At 43.9% G+C, this 17,487-nt stretch overlaps 2 protein-coding genes across 5 annotated transcripts; both read right to left on the bottom strand.

The window, feature by feature from the left end:
* Nucleotides 1-357: 357 nt before the first annotated feature.
* On the bottom strand, nucleotides 358-9,163 carry LOC129813947 (RNA-binding protein MEX3B). 4 transcript variants are annotated; one of them, XM_055866610.1, is made up of 4 exons: nucleotides 8,814-9,163; nucleotides 7,669-8,192; nucleotides 6,168-6,424; nucleotides 358-5,759 (listed from the first exon to the last, which is right to left on the bottom strand). In XM_055866610.1, the coding sequence occupies exons 2-4, from the start codon at nucleotides 8,156-8,158 to the stop codon at nucleotides 4,569-4,571; spliced, it is 1,938 nt and encodes a 645-aa protein (XP_055722585.1). In that variant the 5' UTR covers nucleotides 8,159-8,192; nucleotides 8,814-9,163; the 3' UTR covers nucleotides 358-4,568. The 4 variants fall into 4 exon arrangements, with proteins under 4 accessions (XP_055722585.1, XP_055722584.1, XP_055722586.1 ...); XM_055866609.1 differs by having other exon boundaries at nucleotides 7,669-8,216; XM_055866611.1 differs by having other exon boundaries at nucleotides 7,669-8,216; nucleotides 9,052-9,161.
* Nucleotides 9,164-9,769: 606 nt separating this feature from the next.
* mbd3a (methyl-CpG binding domain protein 3a) lies at nucleotides 9,770-15,789 on the bottom strand. Its single transcript, XM_055866614.1, is given in 8 exon segments — nucleotides 9,770-11,028; nucleotides 11,265-11,414; nucleotides 11,550-11,718; nucleotides 11,848-11,938; nucleotides 12,231-12,260; nucleotides 12,262-12,369; nucleotides 12,458-12,620; nucleotides 15,469-15,789. Coding segments are annotated over 7 exon segments (720 nt in total). The 5' UTR covers nucleotides 15,483-15,789; the 3' UTR covers nucleotides 9,770-11,028; nucleotides 11,265-11,269.
* Nucleotides 15,790-17,487: the final 1,698 nt, after the last annotated feature.

Below are 17,487 nucleotides of genomic sequence, written 5' to 3' on the forward strand. Positions count from 1 at the left end.
GACTGGCGGCCCAATTCTGATCGGTCAAAAGACCAATTAGTGAAATAAAAGACCATAATTGGCTGCCTGTGTAAACACAGCCTGACTTGGTTGAAAGTGTGGAATGGAAGGTAACCTCCTACTAGTTACTACTCTAGTCAAATCAAATCACATTTTATTTGTCACATGCGCCGAATACAACAGGTGTAGGTAGACCTTACCGTGAAAATGCTTACTAACAACCAACAATGCAGTTGAGATCATAAGAGTTAAGATTTACTTTAGTTAATTTGGTAAAGCATAAGGTGGTATTCAATTATGTGGTCTGACCATAGATTAAGCTAAAGAGAGGTGAAAGAAAATGCAAACACAATAGGGTTATTGTTTTACAGTAAAAAAAGAAACCAAAAACAAGATTTTATTAAAGTAGCATAAAAAATAAAACTCTTGATACATTTCTCATAACCGTCAAGTCAGCTCAAATGATATGCGTATACAATTGTTCCGGCTCACGGTTAAAAGGTCCATAAACTTTCAAATAAAATATATTTCAATTTAAAAATTTCTTCAATATTTTTCTCATGTTGTTATAAAATTGGCTATATGTAGTACACAGGAAATAAAGGAAAATAATATGGTAAATAAAAAATCATTTTGAAGTAATAAAAAACGGTCACATTATTGTCTGGGATATTTAGGTAAGCAAATAAATTGTAAAAATAAAAATGTGTAAAAAGTTTTTCCCCTCTAATGCCTGATGGCTTGAAGACATGCATATGGTTAACTTACAAAAAATTATACATGTTTTTAAAAACTACACTTAACTTCATTACTTAAGTCTGGTAACTTTTTTTTTTAAAAACGAGATCCCATTGATTGTATTCAGGGTATATACATACAAGTCAGGCCTGAAACCTTGTTTGCTGACGTAACATTTTGGTTCTGCATACAAGAAGAATTAAAGCAAATAGAAAGGCAGTTTCAGGGGGAGGGGCTTGCCCAGATGGGCGTGGCGCTCTCTGGGCCCACCTCTGTAACAAAAAGGTCAGAGATCAACACTCAACGAGCCTCTATAAACCCTGTTTTAAAACCTAAAGGAGAGGGGCGAGGTTAAGCTCAGAAAAAAATTAATCTGCAGAATATGAGAATATTCTGTACCTTTTAGCTGTTTGTTACTGTACATGACCATAACACTCTGGACCATGGGTATAGAGTTTGCTAGTGAAACAACCAGACCAGAACCTACACCAGAACCACCTGGCAAATTCAACTACGGACATTAAGTGACAGAAGTCATGGGCAGTTCTAGAAAAAAGGGGCCCTTTTAAAATTGGCCTCCATTTAACACTAAAGGAGATTCACACAAACACTCACAGTCTAGCTGTTCCTTTAAAGACATGGTCACGTCCTCCCCTGCACCTAACTTGTGTCTGCAGGAGCAGAGAAAACTAAACGTTTGACACCAAGCCCAGCAGGGACAGGTTGCCAGTTTACACAGATTGATCGCTCTCACGTTGAGGGTAGAGAGAAAGAGACCACGGGGTGGTCAGGGTTGTACAGTTAATTCCTAAAAGAGGAGCTGGAGAGGGGACGCTGTGCCCCTGTGCTGCCCTATATGTCCGTTCCTTTTTTCTAAAAACAGTATCTGTGTCAGTAGCAAGTTCGCACCAACAGAGTAGTCTTCAGTCAATTGTCCTCAGTGGCTACTAGCTCCACATCTGTGGACATGGAGGGCCTTTCAAGTTGGGAGAGATATTGTGTATCTAAATGACGAGGGTTGACTATTAGATTACAGATTAAGACCTCAAGCCGCTGTCCCCTTCACTTGGCTAGCTCATTTAGTCAGGCATCTTAGACACACAGAAGGGGTTTGTTAAAAAGTAGCTTGGCTTCAGCTCTGCTTATACCATGTGAAGTGTGTTCATTCTCTTGAAATGCATATTTTCCTTCTCCCTCCCTGAAGGCAGTCACTGATCTGAAGTGACTTTATTGCTGGGAACACCTGTCCACACATGGTAGATCACTGATTAGTACCTCAAGGTGTGAGGGGAGAAAGGAAGGCTGCAGTTGAAAAGTATTGGAACAGGGCCTTCTGTTAATTTGTTCACAGACGATGGACGTGAATTAGAAGAACTGGTGCTAACAGGGTTGACCACTGAGACAGACCGGTACTAACAGGGTTGACCACTGAGACAGACCGGTACTAACAGGGTTGACCACTGAGACAGACCGGTACTAACAGGGTTGACCACTGAGACAGACCGGTACTAACAGGGTTGACCACTGAGACAGACCGGTACTAACAGGGTTGACCACTGAGACAGACCGGTACTAACAGGGTTGACCACTGAGACAGACCGGTACTAACAGGGTTGACCACTGAGACAGACCGGTACTAACAGGGTTGACCACTGAGACAGACCGGTACTAACAGGGTTGACCACTGAGACAGACCGGTACTAACAGGGTTGACCACTGAGACAGACCGGTACTAACAGGGTTGACCACTGAGACAGACCGGTACTAACAGGGTTGACCACTGAGACAGACCGGTACTAACAGGGTTGACCAAAAAACAAGGTTGACTACTGTTCTATAGACGTAGACCAGAGAGAAAAGAACAAGCAACACATTCTGCAGCTGTTTGGGTTTGAACACACAGTGTCTGGAAGCCCTGGATGAAATAGCTACTAGCTGCCATTAGGATAAGTTGTTTACTCTCGCTGTTATCACCAATGAGAATGTTAAACACCTGAAAATGTAGTGTGTGTGCTCATAGGAAGCCCTGTTTTTAATCTTGTTTATCATGGCTTGTCTCATTCTATGAATACATCCGTACGTTCAAAGGGCTACATACTACAACTGTGTACCGTACCATCACAAGAAAACCAACCTGTCCACATCATAGTTAAAAACACCATAGGAGAGAGGCAGTTGATGTGAACTTACTAGAACGAAAATACACAGAAAACATATCTCCCAGGATGCCACTGCCGAATGGGCAGGGTGATCCGGGGTTAGACTAGGAGAAAAAGAGCTTAGCTGGGGGAGTTGAGGTGGGGGCTAAAAACATTACAATGTGTCGCTCAAGGTTTGCAGTGCACAGAGAGACGGCTCATTCTGACGCCCCTTAATACTGGGGACGGGCCGCCTCCTCTTAACCAAGATCCTTATTGGCAGAGACATTCCTGTGTGTGTGTGACATCACCAAGACCAATATTCTCCTGTTGGACTTCAACACACAGAGACAGACAGACAGAGACAGACAGAGACAGAGAGAAAGAGAAGTCAGGGGCAAACCGGACCACAGTTTACAGTGAAAAAGCCAAAACCTATCTAAAAACTATTTAGCTGTCCAAAGCAAACTGTATAAAATGGAAGATCTGGGTGGACTGGGTTTAGTTTGTCATGTGGATGGCTAGGTGTCTACACTGAGCTCCACAAGGGGAAGAAAGAGGAATGGAGCCAAAAACAAGACATTTGTTTCAATTACACATTCTGTTGTCAGCTGAGCCTTCGACATGGAATACAACAGTAGGGTTTAATACAAGGCTCGGCTCCGCTTCATTCAATCGAACCAGAAACAAAGCTCAAATCTGGAACTATTGAAGGAGAGCGGGGAGGGTAGAGGGGAGATAGGAAGAGAGGGTTTGAGAGAAAGACAGACCAACGGGAACTGAGTAACTGACCTATGGCATTACTACTGATATTCCTTAAATAACTTTAAACTATTATATTATTCTTATACTGGACGTTAAAACCAAGACATTGAATATCAGTTTTTGAACAGTATAAATATCTTAAGTGTTTCAGTCTTCATTCATAACATCTATGAGGTCCCTCAGCCTCGTCTCATAGGTGTCTCTTTCTGTGCCTGTTTCAAAGTCAGTTCCAGGCTCATACCACAATCCCAAAGCCTTTTCTTTACGTCACTATACTACAGCATGAGAGAAAGAAAGAGTTAAAGAGAACAGAGAAGATCAGAAAAACAGTGTTTCGTATCCTGTCAAAGAACATCGGAAAGAAACCAGAAAGGTGCAGGTCTAGGCAGCTCCGTTGAAAAATATCTGTTATTAATTACAAAAGTGGCAAAGGAAAAGGATTGTGAAAGAAGCAGTCAGATATCTGAAGAAGACGCGAGGGAATGAAAACTATACAGACAGGCAACCTAGAGGCTGAGCGAGGTCAGTCCTGAAGGCTTGTCCTGGTCAGAATGAAGGCCTGAAGAAAGATAAGACACAAGTCCACCGTGAATTCTCTTGATTCCAAGCCCAACTGCTTCTGCAGTCTGCAGAATCAATCAAAATCAGCCCGTCTGGAAATAATATTCATTATTATTATTACTACCATTATTCTTGTCATAGTTATTATAATTAAATCAACATCCGTATAGTGTCATTTCTAATATTGTAATCATTATAGCCCATCCTATTCGCAAAAGTTGTTGGTGTCCGTTCCTCCAAAGTTGATGCCCAACTGCAGTTCTCTTGGATAGCCAGAGGGACAAAAAGTGATGTTTTTTAAGATGACACCCCTCCTCTCACCTCCCCTTGTGTCCCCTTCCCTCCCTTGACTTTGGAGGGGGTTCATTAGGAGAAGATACGGATGCACTGTGTGGCAGGGATGTGGCAGACAGGGCATTCGGGCTCAGCGGACTGGCAGATCTGTCCGGCGCAGTCCATACAGAAGAGGTTGTGGCCGCAGGGCACCAGTGCCGCTGTCACCTCGCTCTCAAAGCACACAAAACAGTCCCTGCTCCCGCCCCCTGGCCCTACACCAATCAGACCTCCAGCCCCAGAGCCTGCCGCAGCCTTCAGTCGGACCAGCATGCCAGAGGCCAGGCCCACTCCACTGCCCCCGCCCTCTGAGTCTGTGGGAGAGCCTCCGGGCAGGGAGGAGGCTGAGCAGGAGGAGTAACCGGTGGATGAGCCTCCGGAGCTGGAGCTAGATGCTCCAGAGATGGTCCCTGCACCAGTACCGCCCGACTGCAGCCATGAGAGGGCGCTGAGAGGGTCGCTCTGGGCCCGGCGGGCCATCGGATGATCCAGGGGTCCCACCACGGCGTCGGGGGGCAGGGTGGGGGACAGGCGGGGTGTGATGGCGCCTCCACTCAGGCCGCTGCTGTTTCGGCGGAGAGGTTGCTGCTGGGAGGAGCCTGGGACCTTCCCTCCTCCTCCATTGACAAAGGGTGCCCAGATGTTGGCGGCGCTGAACTCAAAGCCCAGCTCCTCAGAGGGGAGGCCAGGGGTGAACCCGCCTCCTCCTCCAGCGCTGCTGGAGCCTGTGCTGAAGGGGCTGGTTGGGCTGCCTCCCTCTGTGGCCCTCCTGGGGGCGCTGTAGCTCTCAGAACCCATCCCTCCCTTGTGTTGATGGTAGGAGGCCAAGGAGGATAGCTTCCTCCCAGATGAGTGGTGCATGGCCAGGGGGAGTGGCGGTGGTGGAGGGGGAGGCGGGGGTGGAGGGGCAGCATGGTGGTTGTTGGCCCGAGACCAGAGAGCAGCGCCCAGCGAGCCCAGGCCCTCTAAGCTAACGTCGGTTCCGTTGGTGTGAAAGTCGTTGTCTCCCTGGAGGTCCACGAAGGCCCCGGTCCGCAAGGTGATGTGTGTCTCGATCTCCTCCCGGGCTCGGTCCACATTCTCTGGCATGCCCGTCACCTCGAACACAGGGTCCTTCTCCCGGCTGGGTGTCACGATGTAGGTGTGGGTCTGCTGCTGGATGCGCTTGATGGTCGCCCCCTTGGGACCAACCACTAACCCAACCACGCGGTATGGCACCCGAACCTGCACCAGGGGAGGAAATAAGAGTAAGGGTTTTCCAGACCACGTCACCTGACCAGGTAAAACTATGGAGGAGGAAATCACATACCCATAAAAACAGGTGATGAATCACACAATGTACTGGCAGAGCAGTAAAACAATATCAAGAACTGCAATTTAAATGGAACTGAACAGTTGTGAACTAAGTGTATGAAAGTAGAAGTTAGATATTATCATGACCTCTATTCAACGAGGGGGCATTTTAGCTAACCCATATTTGTATATCTCCACAGGTACTTGTGATGCTGGCTACTGGCAAAGGCTCCCTTGTCGTGAAATAAAGATAACCATCTCAATGAAACTCACCTGTTTAAATAAACAACAAGCAAACAAAACATTAGGCTACTGTATCTCCCACTGTGGTTGTCGTACCTGTATGGTGGTCTGTCCAGGCAGGTGTGGGGGTCCTGGGATTGCTCCCCCCGTCCCTGGTGCTCCTGTGCCCGTGGCCCCGGCCTTGCAGCGGGACGCACGGATCATGGAGAAGTGCTCGGCCGCCGAGACGATCTCCCGCTTGGCCATCTCCACATCTTCCCTGCGTCCTGTCACGATGAACACGGGCTCCTCGCCCCTCACCGGGGTCTTTATGTAGGTGTTGGTCTTTGCACGCAGTGCCTTGATCTTACAGCCTGGGGCCGAGAGAGATGGAAAGGCGAGGAAGAGGGGAAATAACAATGTTGGCCAATTGTGTTTGGCGGAGTTGAGAATGAATAATTTACAATAGGGGAATTTTTGTGTAAAGTAATAGTTGTTTCATAAAATGAATATGAATAATACATAATATATAGCTACTGTGACTAACTTGATTGATTCAGAGAATAGGACTTTGTTGTGGACAAATGTTTACTAAACTGGTTAAAATAATAATCTGTCCGCACTGCATTCACTGGTTGACAAACAGCATGGCAAAAATATATTTCCATTATGTACGCCTGTAGCTTATTAGCCTCGTAGCATTTCTAACGCTAACCCAAGGACCGCTGAACTGTTTCTTTAAATATGGACAGTTCGCTCTCACCCACCAATAGGATGGGACGTGTGTGATGTCATTCTGGTAGGCAGAAAGCATGGCATTTTCAAACAAAGAGAATAATGCCATAACGTAGCCACAACGGCGCGCCAAGCATAGCCACTGTATGTATGTTAAGTAGTCAATATTGTGCTAAATGTGTGCGGAGAGAAAATGTGTATGTATTTTGAAAAACGGCAGAGAGCGGTCGACTGGGCTGGATGCGGGGCGAAAACACCGCCCAGTCCCGTGTTCTGCGCGGCGGCCATCCCAACTGCCTCGCTTTAGGGCTGAGTATGAATTACATAAAATTACTACAAATCTAATTAGAACGTGGACGTCAATATAAACACCAGACATATTGTTTAAAATTTGTGAACTATTTCGTACATATCGCTAAATTACTCGATAGGCTTCTTTTGTTTGGTGCAGCCTGCTAGACATGTCCAGACTCCCGACAATCTGCCGCTTTGTCTGACCCTCTCCCACCCCTCCCCCCTACCCATGCACCATACACAACCAATAACATCTGTAGTTGATTTAACACTGCTGTAAGGACACGCAAATAAGGCCAGTAAATCATTCTATGTCTACATGTATTATGCGAATAAACAACATCCACTGTACACGTCAATAACAACTCTCATAATAACACCAGACGCTGATACATTTCAGAGACATATCACCACCCAAACAAAGGAAGGCTGTCTGGTGCATGGTCCTATGCATTCGTGGTTATGAGAGGGGTAGTTTGTAATAACTAGACCCTAACATCTATAAGGTTAGCTTTAATAGCTTATGAACTAGCTAGCTACGGCCAAACCATATAGGTAAACAAAAGTGGGAAAAATACCGAATTCTTACCTTGTCTTCCCACTATTTCAGCAACGTGCTCGGAGCTGGGCACAGGTACGCATTCGGTCATGTTGACACTCCTCTTGCGATTGCAGATAATTGAGTTTTGTTCCCCGAGCATGGAGTGAGAGTGCGGGCCAGCCATGTGGTACCCGCCCGATCCATAGTATTCTGGAGACGGGGAGCAGGACGTCGGGGATTCCCGGGAGCCTCCTGGGTGCTCCAGCAACTGCAGGTTGACATAACCGCCGTTGCAATTCTCGGAGACCGGTCCCTGGTTCTCGTCGAGTGGGTCAACGTGCCCCCCACCACCGCCCCCACAGTCCACCTTCTCCAGGGCCATAAGTGACAGCTGGTCCAGGGCGTAGCGGAGAGCCTCCTGATGGCCCTCGTCCCGGGACTCCTGATCCGTTTCTCGGGGCAAACTGACCCCGTTGTGCTGGCTGCTCACTACCATGTCGTGGTCCATAATCTCGGGGTGGAATAAGGGGCTAGGCATAGTCCCCGAGGATGAACATCCGATCTTGGGTCGCCTGTGGGTGTAAAAGCGCTCTTTTCTGGGAGAGGCCAACAAAGGGAGTTTCAGCACAAAACGTTTTTAGCCATAAGTTTTAGAAAACACACAAATGAAATGTACTAAAAGTTTCAAAAAAACATTTGCTGTCATACAGCTAGTTAGTTCCATAACTAAATAGGTTAGTGTGTTGTTCGTCTTGGACACCGTCCCCTTCAAGCCTCCTATACTGCTTTGTCTGTGTGTTGCATTCTGTCTCACTGTCTAGCAAAAATAGTCTGTGTGACTGACTGGTTATCTTGTTGAAATGTGCATCATACATATTTTAATAAGTCAATATTAAATAACACTGAACACTAGATCATTCTATTTTGTCTATTCAATCGGTATCATCCCGAAAAGGGAGCATCAAATTTGGGAAAGCGCTAATCTGTTGTTAGCTAGCTATAGTACGCTAGTTAGCAAACTAGCTAGTTCCACAGTTGAGTCAGTCACGTTGTCGTCCCCTTTGTTTGGGAGTACCACAGCTAGCTAACGTTAGTTGGAAAGCAAAGCAGAAATACTTCAGTTAAATAATTTGTCTAAACCAAATACTTTTTTGGGGGGGAGGGGGGGTAAAATATCTTGAAATTTACTTTACCCTTTGGCCAACTCCCGATTTTATTGAGTTCCTCTCTTTTGATTCTTGAAGGAATGGTGAGTGGCGACCAGTGCGCTAATGCTAGCTAGCTCGCTAAATTGGGGGGCGTTGGATAAAATGTTTAAAAACGAATGAGAAGGGACAGTCTGTTGATGAGAACCTATTCAAGCCAGATGTCGTTTAGCGGCCCGTCATTTTTCGTATCGGTTCGTAGTCTATTACATTTCAATGCACATACCTCCCGAAAATTGTATCTGGATCTAGCTAACCTCTTTCTCTTAGCTGTTCCCTGGTCCGCCGCCTTTGTCTCGCCAGGCGCACGCCGCTCTGCCTGTCTCGCACACAGAACTGACGTCATCCGCGACACAACAATGGGTTCAAAGGCCAAGGCACGCACGTCGCGATTGATATTGTTATTTTATACTTCAGTTATTGTGCTGGTGGATAATTTTCCACATTGGAAAATGATAAAGCAAAATATAATTCGTTTGATGGTTCCGTGTCAGTTTTTGAGAACGTCGTAGGAAATTGACAGTTATGGGTGCTAAGGTGGTGTCACAACTTACAGGTTGGGTAGAGTGAGTTATTGGGAAAATGGGGACAAAATAACCTATCACCCTCAACATTTTTGTCAAGGGTAGCAGTTCAAGATAACCAACTGTGTCTGAAGGTCTAGAGCGAAAGCAATGTCCCCGTTATTGTGTGGGTGCTTGTCAACCCCTTGAGGTTGACCAAATGGGACAATAACTGAATAATAGATGCCAAATTCCATGTAGTCTCTAGAATAATACATTAATTATCCATTATTGATTGCTATGCAAACTCAAGCTTCAACTTCTGATGCTCACATTGACCTACCAACAGAATCACTACGTAGCCTACCAAACCAGACAAGTCTGGTGAGGAGTCTTCTCCGTCTGCTGATCTCACATAGTAAGCATCTAAAAGAACACAGATGACAATAGACTGCATTTATTTTTGTTATAGAAAAAAAAAATTGCTTTATGTTTGACTTACAATTTCTAAAACAGGCAATGGTAACAAATCCATCTGAGGAAAAACTTTGTATTTTTCTACAAAGCATAATTTTAACAATTACAATTCATGGGGGGGTTCCTACTTTCAGACGTCTTCATATGACAGTGAATGATCTTCGCATTCATACCTCAAATCAAGAACAGGTTAAGGTAAACATTTAATAGCATTTAAAACCTGAAAAAAAAATCTGTTAAATAACTACGGCATAATTGTGACTTGCCACAAAGTACATTAAAAATTTTTTTTATCCCAAATAGGCAACTATCGCAGAGTAATGGCGCAGTCTGTCAGCCTTCACATCTATTGACAGTTCAATGTAACATGAAAGCAAAAATACATCTACAAAGATTAGCACCGTTTTGAACTTATTGGAACATGTGAGCCATGCGAGTCAATGCAACCTCTGTGCAGGTCACTGCTCTTCACGACTATCCAGACTACATTGTTTGAAGAACACCAAACAAGATAAGGATAACAAGACCTATAGGATATATCAGGTCATATGATGCACGTTTATCTATGACTGATTCCTGATGCAACAGGTAGTCTTTTGCTAAGTCCATTTTGAGCCTCCAATTTATCTTACAGTATGTGGTCCCTTGCCCAGTCCGCACCCCTCTAATTCTCCACAAATGACAGTGGAACCAGGGCAACACAAGACAGAGCTAGATGGAACCTTTCAAATGGAATGGACTGAGTGGTGCCCCACAAACACACTGTTCTTCCCTCTCAAAAACACACACACACTTCCCCCCCTTCTCTCGCTCTCTCTCTCTCTCAAGCACACAAACGTTAACTCTGTTTCGACCTTTAACTTGCTAAGAGTATTCACAAAAGGTAAAACTAAGTTGTCTAAAGCACCATACATACATACATACATACATACATACTTGTCACATTCCAGACAATTATTGAGGGTAAAAATAAGAGAATTTAAAAACTTTGAACTGCAAAGCCTTGTCTAAGGTCTTAATTTCCCCCCTACCCCATATCTAAAATCAATTTAAATTGGTCGAAAATACATATGGATTCAATTGTAGTTGGCCGACTTCCAGACAGAAAGACATGTGTGGAGATCCCAGTGGGAGAGAGGATCCTTCATGTTGACCGATGCTAGTCAGATCCTGGTGAATATCCTGTACATGTATGGGTAGAATATAGTGTTCCAGGCAGCCCTCTGTAGTATTCACCAACCCCGTAGGAGAGAAATGATCACAAGTAAATCAATACGTTTGTCTATAGCATGTTACTACTGGTATTGTCACAGAATTATGTTAATGTTTTAATTCTGGACTTTACCCATTCTCTCCCTACGTAAAGTATTATGAACAAACCCACAGAACGCAACATTTTAAAAGACAAAGTAACCTCAATCCATCTATTTAATTTCTATATTATACTGCTCTGCTGTACCTTTGCTATACGCCCTCCTTGTCCTCCTGCTCGGTTTGCTCCTTCAGAGCGTCTGCCTCATTGGTGGGGTCCTCTATGTGAACCAACATGTCCGCCATCAGAGCTTCCTCCAGCCTCCTCCTCACACTGTGGACCAGGTCCTCCTGCTTCCTACATACACCACATAGTGGGAGAGGGGTTAGGGAGCAATGATTGATGACAGTCCTCTTGGCAGGGTTAACGACAAGGCCCCACAGTAGCTGGGTGTTGTTGTGCCCTACCACAGGGTTTATATGTGTACTCTACCGGACGTCGTCATCGGTAACCATGAAGGCCTTGCATAGCGGCTGGGCGGTGTTGAGCCATACCCAAGGGTTCTTCGCCACGGCTGCGGTCAGCTGACCAGTGACAGGGGTGGGGCTGGTGTGCAGGGCGCTAGAGAGCAAGGTCTTGTCTGAACACACAGGCCCAACACCTGGGGACGGGGACATACACAGGGTCAGATAAAACCCAACAATTTTGTGTGCGTTTATATGTATATTGAAACTCAAGTATTCGCTGCTGTGTACTCAACATGTAGGCCCCTGGGAAGGTCAGTACCTACCTTGTAGGCCCCTGGGAAGGTCCATGGTCTTCACCAGCTCTTCTGCAATGTCAAACGCACTCAGACCACTCAGCTTCCTCTCCCAAAACAGCTGAGGACCAACAGTGTGTAAAGAACAACTAGACATCGGACTCCGCGTGCATCACTTAATGTGATAAATAAATTGAAATCATTGCCACTCAGAACATCTCAAAATGTTTAGCACATTACAGGAATGATTTAACAAGCTTTGATTAAGCTTGTTAAATTGAGTGACTCATCCCAATAATAAGCTTTGAGGGCTAGGCCAGAGTAGATGACTTCATCTCCCTACCATATGTCAGCAATAACATAACAGTCTCATTATATCACAACCAATAAGAGCCGAGCATCACTGGACTCACCTGTCTTGGTTGGTCGACAGCTTGTGGGGGGGTCTGTCTTCACTTTGTTGCTAGGGTGATTGGTCACCTTGGTGACAGGCTGTTTAAAGATAGATGCTGTCTGTCTGACTGGTAAGGTCGTGTTCAGGTCCGGCTTAACCTTCAAAACAGACAGAAACAGGTCAGGGATCATTGTTCAAAGGTCAAACAGATTACACATGATCCTGGTCTACAAAACCCTCTCTCACCTTGATCTGATGGTTGTTGTCGTCATAGCGATGCTTGTGCCGGTTCCTTTGAAGCTTATTCATGAGCATCCTTCCTGCACAGGGTTCAATGGCGTGCACCTCCATGGTGTTGCCCAGGTAACGAGCTAGCTGGGGCTTGCTCAGGAATCTCTTTCCAGGGTCACTAAATGAGGCAGTAAGACAGGACAGCAAAAAAACAAAAAAAACATTTGCATTAAATTGAGTTGATAATCCGAGGGCAGCTTATCAGCAACCTGCAGTTACAACTTTAATGAGGGCACTGAGGACAAAATAACTGTTTTATTTTGATTAAAAGGTCATGAACAGTCAAAATCATGTTTTTTCATGAAATTTGAAATTTTAAGGAAGCCAGGTCAAAGTATGATGACCAAAGTATGAAAAATGATTGTTGCTTTATTTACTTTAAAAAATACTTTCTCCCTAATTGGTAGATAGACTTGTCCCATCGGTGCAACTCCCTTACAGACTTGGGAGAGGCGAAGGTCGAGAGCAATGCGTCCTCCGAAACACAACAGCACTGCTTCTTGACACACAGCCGCACCCATGTCGGAGGAGGAGGCAGTGTCAGCGTGCATGCGCCCGGCCCACCACAGGAGTCGCTAGAGCGCCATGGGACAAGGACATCCCGGCCAGCCAATTGAGGCAATAACCTGAGGGCAGCCCTCCCCTAACCTGGACAATTGTGAGCCTCCTCATGGGTCGCCCAGTCCCATGTCCTGTGAACCGCATCACAAGAGACATTCCAAACTGGAGCTGTGTGTGTGTGTGTGTGTGTATATATATATATATATATATATATATATATATATATAGGTGGAAATTATAGGCAATTAGTAAGACACCCCCAAAAAAGGAATAGTTCTGCAGGTGGTGACCACAGACCACTTCTCAGTTCCTATGCTTCCTGGCTGATGTTTTGGTCACTTTTGAATGCTGGCGGTGCTTTCACTCTAGTGGTAGCATGAGACGGAGTCTACAACCCACACAAGTGGCTCAGGTAGTGCAGTTCATCCAGGATGGCACATCAATGCGAGCTGTGGCAAAAAGGTTTGCTGTGTCTGTCAGCGTAGTGTCCAGAGCATGGAGGCGCTACCAGGAGACAGGCCAGTACATCAGGAGACGTGGAGGAGGCCGTAGGAGGGCAACAACCCAGCAGCAGGACCGCTACCTCCGCCTTTGTGCAAGGAGGTGCACTGCCAGAGCCCTGCAAAATGACCTCCAGCAGGCCACAAATGTGCATGTGTCTGCTCAAACGGTCAGAAACAGACTCCATGAGGGTGGTATGAGGGCCCGGCGTCCACAGGTGGGGGTTGTGCTTACAGCCCAACACCGTCCAGGACGTTTGGCATGAAAGAAAGGTGTCTTACTAATTGCCTATAATTTCCACCTTTTGTCTATTCCATTTGCACAACAGCATGTGAAATGTATTGTCAATCAGTGTTGCTTCCTAAGTGGACAGTTTGATTTCACAGAAGTGTGATTGACTTGGAGTTACATTGTGTTGTTTAAGTGTTCCCTTTATTTTTTTGAGCAATATATATATATATATATATATATATATATATATATATATATATATTTTTTTTTTTAAAGATATCTTGAAGCGGCAGGTAACCTAGTGGTTACAGCGTTGGGCCAGTAACCGAAAGGTTGCTAGATCGAATCCCCGAGAGACAAGGTAAAAATCGGTCATTCTGCCCCTGAACAAGGCAGTTAACCCACTGTTCCTAGGCCGTCATAGTAAATAAGAATTTGTTTTTAACTGACTTGCCTAGTTAAATAAAGGTTAAAAAAATTATCAGATGAAATTTCAATGTTGTTTGAGTTGATTTCTCTTTCACCAAATTAGCTTGAGATGGTTTTACTGCAACACTGCATACAAGTTGCTTGACATAGGCGTTTCAAAAAGCTGTCAGTCAAAGCGAGCTCATGAATATAAATAGGCACCCTCACCACACAGCCTGTCTTTTAAAACTTACTAACGTAGTTAACCATGAAAAAATATATATATATTTTTACAAAGACTGTTCAGAAACTTGAATAATTGTTATTGCAGTTCAGGAAACTATCATTAATGCATATTAAAACATGATACGAGTTATATATTTTTTTTAAAGAGCCTTGAAGTGAGAAAAAAAAAGGGCTTTCATGAAAGAACTTAAACTTGACTTTTTCCCTCCCTTACTAGCTCTTCGCTGATAGCTACTTTATTGAGGAGAAATGTACTTATGACTGATGTGGTTGTCCCCCCTAGCTATCTTATAATGAATGTACTGTAAGTCACTAAATGACTACAATCAAGTACATTTTTGTTATCAGAGAGCCTCAGCCTGAAAAAATACCCACCAGTAAACCATGAAAGTCAGCTAGCTGTCCTAGCATACCAACAGCACGGTATAACCCTCACAATACTGTATTAACTAGAAAGTCCACATCACGTGAATCAATTAACACCGATGTAAACATTGACCGTTTAAGAGCATCAAACGCGATGTATCATGGGTAAATGTGACTAACTAATCTACAAATAAGAGTAGTTATGACACATGGTGATTTGTTTGTCAGTCTCGAATGTTAAACGCACCCAAAAGACTCGTGACCGACACCTACTTGCTAATTAACGTTAGCTGAAACAAATACATGTGAGATCACCTGCTACGGGAGTGCTGATGTTAGTTTTTAACAAACTAGCTAGTAAACTAACGTTAGCGAATCAATGCCTTTTTTATGCAATCTGGAGACGGTGGTCTTTTAACTTTTTTGTTACAGTTTTAACTAGTAAGAGGACGATTTCTTACTTTAGTGGCCAGCTAGCTACCAGGCTACTCCATCGAGTAAAAATAATGCCAGCCAGACATACATACATACACGCTTTCCCTAATGAGAGCTATAAAGCTTTTCCTGCAGACTTCGATAACGTTTAACATACCGTCTTTATGCTTACTACTTATCCTTCTCAATACTATTTTGAGCAATTCGTTAAAACCTACCTTTTTCTCTCCATGCTTGTTGCAGGTTATGATTGCTGGATATTTGTCGATTAGGGAATCTGCATAGGATAGAAAAATGAGTCTAGAAATTATTGTTGTGGATTTTCTTTCTGTTCAGCTGTGCTCTCCAACATGGTGTAATTGCAGATCGCAATTCGGGGCGTTTTGAAAAATCAGGACACGCCCCTTGGTGCATGTTATTTATCAGTTATTGATTATCAAGAAACTCATTGATATCAGCAAACGCCCATTAGTGACTGCCATTTGGTCGGTCCATTGATACCTGCCATTGGTCAGTTCCTGCACCGTCCCACGCATAGCTCAATCATAGTTTATTTTGCGCAATGGTGCCAGACTGTTTATATCAGTGAGATTTCCGATGTCTCCTTTTAAAATAATGCTTTAGATATTATAGGAATTTGACAGTCTGTGGATGGCACATGGTGTAACAATGTTTATCAGAATGAGCATTAAGGATTTTGTACCGCGATGAAACAGCACTAGTAAACATTTACTCTTGTCAAACACCTCAAAATCTTATTGCACGCTTGCAGATACCGACAGACTTCCACTTCCAGCCAGTGCGCTAACGCTAGTTAGCATTGGCTTGCGAAAATACCTCTAATTTCCAGTGGTGTAAAGAACATAAGTAAAAATACTTCGAAGTGCTACTTAAGTATTTTTTGGGGGTGGTATCTGTACTTTACTATTTTTATTTTGACAACTTTTACTTCTCTACATTCCTAAAGGAAAGTATGTACTTTCTACTCCATACACTTTCTTTGACACCCAAAAGTATTCCTTACATTTTGAATGCTTAGCTGGACAGTAAAGTTGGTCACTTATCAAGAGAACATCCCTCGTCATCCCTACTGCCCCTGATCTGGTGGACTCACTAAACACATGCTTCGTTTGTAAATTAATGTCTGAGTGTTGGTGTGCCCCTGGCTATCCGTAAAAAAAATGGTGCCCTATGGTTTGCTTAATATAAGGAATTTTAAAATGATTCATACGTCTACCCTTGATATTTAGGTATATTTGAGCAATTACATGTACTTCTGATACTTAAGTATATTCAAAACCAAATACTTTTGGACTTTTACTCATGCAGTATTGCACAGGGCAACTTTTAAGTCATTTTCTATTAAGGTATCTTTACTTTTACTCAAGTATGACAATAGGGTACTTTTTCCACCACTGCTAATTTCATTCATACTGGACACAGACATAAAAATGGTATCCACGAGTTCATCTGACTCTGGGGAAGGAGATAAAGTGCCGCATTGACAAAATCCCAAGGTATCTCTTTAGCAGTAATAAAGTTTATTGAATGGACATTCAAAGTTGAAAACATTACCACAGTCTAACACTGACAAAACTACAATTAGACTTTGTATGTGTGTGAATTTCTGTCAAAGTGAGAGGTTCTAACTCTGGTGCCTTCAGCTATCCTCAGCTAGAAACCTCACTATCTTAAAACCTGATCTCTACAAGTGATGTAGTGGTAAACTCTGATCGCCATCTCTTCATTTTTCATCAAAAGGTGTGTAAACTGCATTTACCCTCCACTACACCACTGATCTCTACAGTATAAAAATACTGAACAAAAATATAAACGCAACATATAAAGTGTTGGTCCCATGTTTCATGAGATGAAAAAAAAAAGATACCAGAAATGTTCCATACTCAAAAAAAACATTCTCTAAAATGTGTTTACATCCCTGTTAGTGAGCATTTTTCCTTTGCCAAGATAATCCATCCACATGGACAGGTGTGGCATATCAAGAAGCTGATTAAACAGCATGATCATTGCACAGTTGTACCGTGTGCTGGGGACAATAAAAGGCCATTCAAAAATATGCAGTTCTGTCACACAATGCCACAAATGTCTCAAGTTTTGATGGAGTGTGAAATTGGAATGCGGACTGCAGGAATGTCCACCAGAGCTGTTACCAGAGAATTGTACATTCATTTCTCTACGTCGTTTTAGAGAATTTGTCAGTATGTCCAACCAGCCTC

Source organism: Salvelinus fontinalis, chromosome 17 (assembly GCF_029448725.1).
Source record: "Salvelinus fontinalis isolate EN_2023a chromosome 17, ASM2944872v1, whole genome shotgun sequence".
Classification (NCBI taxonomy): Eukaryota; Metazoa; Chordata; class Actinopteri; order Salmoniformes; family Salmonidae; genus Salvelinus; species Salvelinus fontinalis.